Raw genomic sequence first — 205 nt, forward strand, 5'->3', positions numbered from 1 at the left:
TTGGCCGTAGGTAGCGCGGGGGCCGCGGCGGCTGCGCCGGGCGATGCGCCCCGTCGAGAGGCCCACGCAGAGGGAGATGAGGTCCGACAGCATGTTGAAGGAGTCGGACACCAGGGCGATGGAGTTGCCCAGGTAGCCCGACACCAGCTCGGCCACGAAGAAGCCGACGGTGAGCACCAGCATGAAGATGAGGCGGGAGGGACTC

The 205-nt window shown here is 68.3% G+C and overlaps 1 protein-coding gene across 1 annotated transcript in view; it reads right to left on the bottom strand.

Annotated features, from left to right (window-relative positions):
- The window catches only part of SLC30A10 (solute carrier family 30, member 10), an 18,446-nt gene that overhangs the window by 5,637 nt on the left and 12,604 nt on the right, over positions 1-205 (bottom strand). Inside the window, exon 2 of the mRNA XM_009994801.1 lies at positions 6-200. Coding sequence (XP_009993103.1) covers positions 6-200 — 195 coding nt within the window. The remainder of the gene's footprint in view (positions 1-5; positions 201-205) is intronic.

This window comes from Chaetura pelagica, unplaced genomic scaffold (genome assembly GCF_000747805.2).
Source record: "Chaetura pelagica isolate M959 unplaced genomic scaffold, ChaPel_1.0 scaffold2, whole genome shotgun sequence".
NCBI lineage: Eukaryota > Metazoa > Chordata > Aves > Apodiformes > Apodidae > Chaetura > Chaetura pelagica.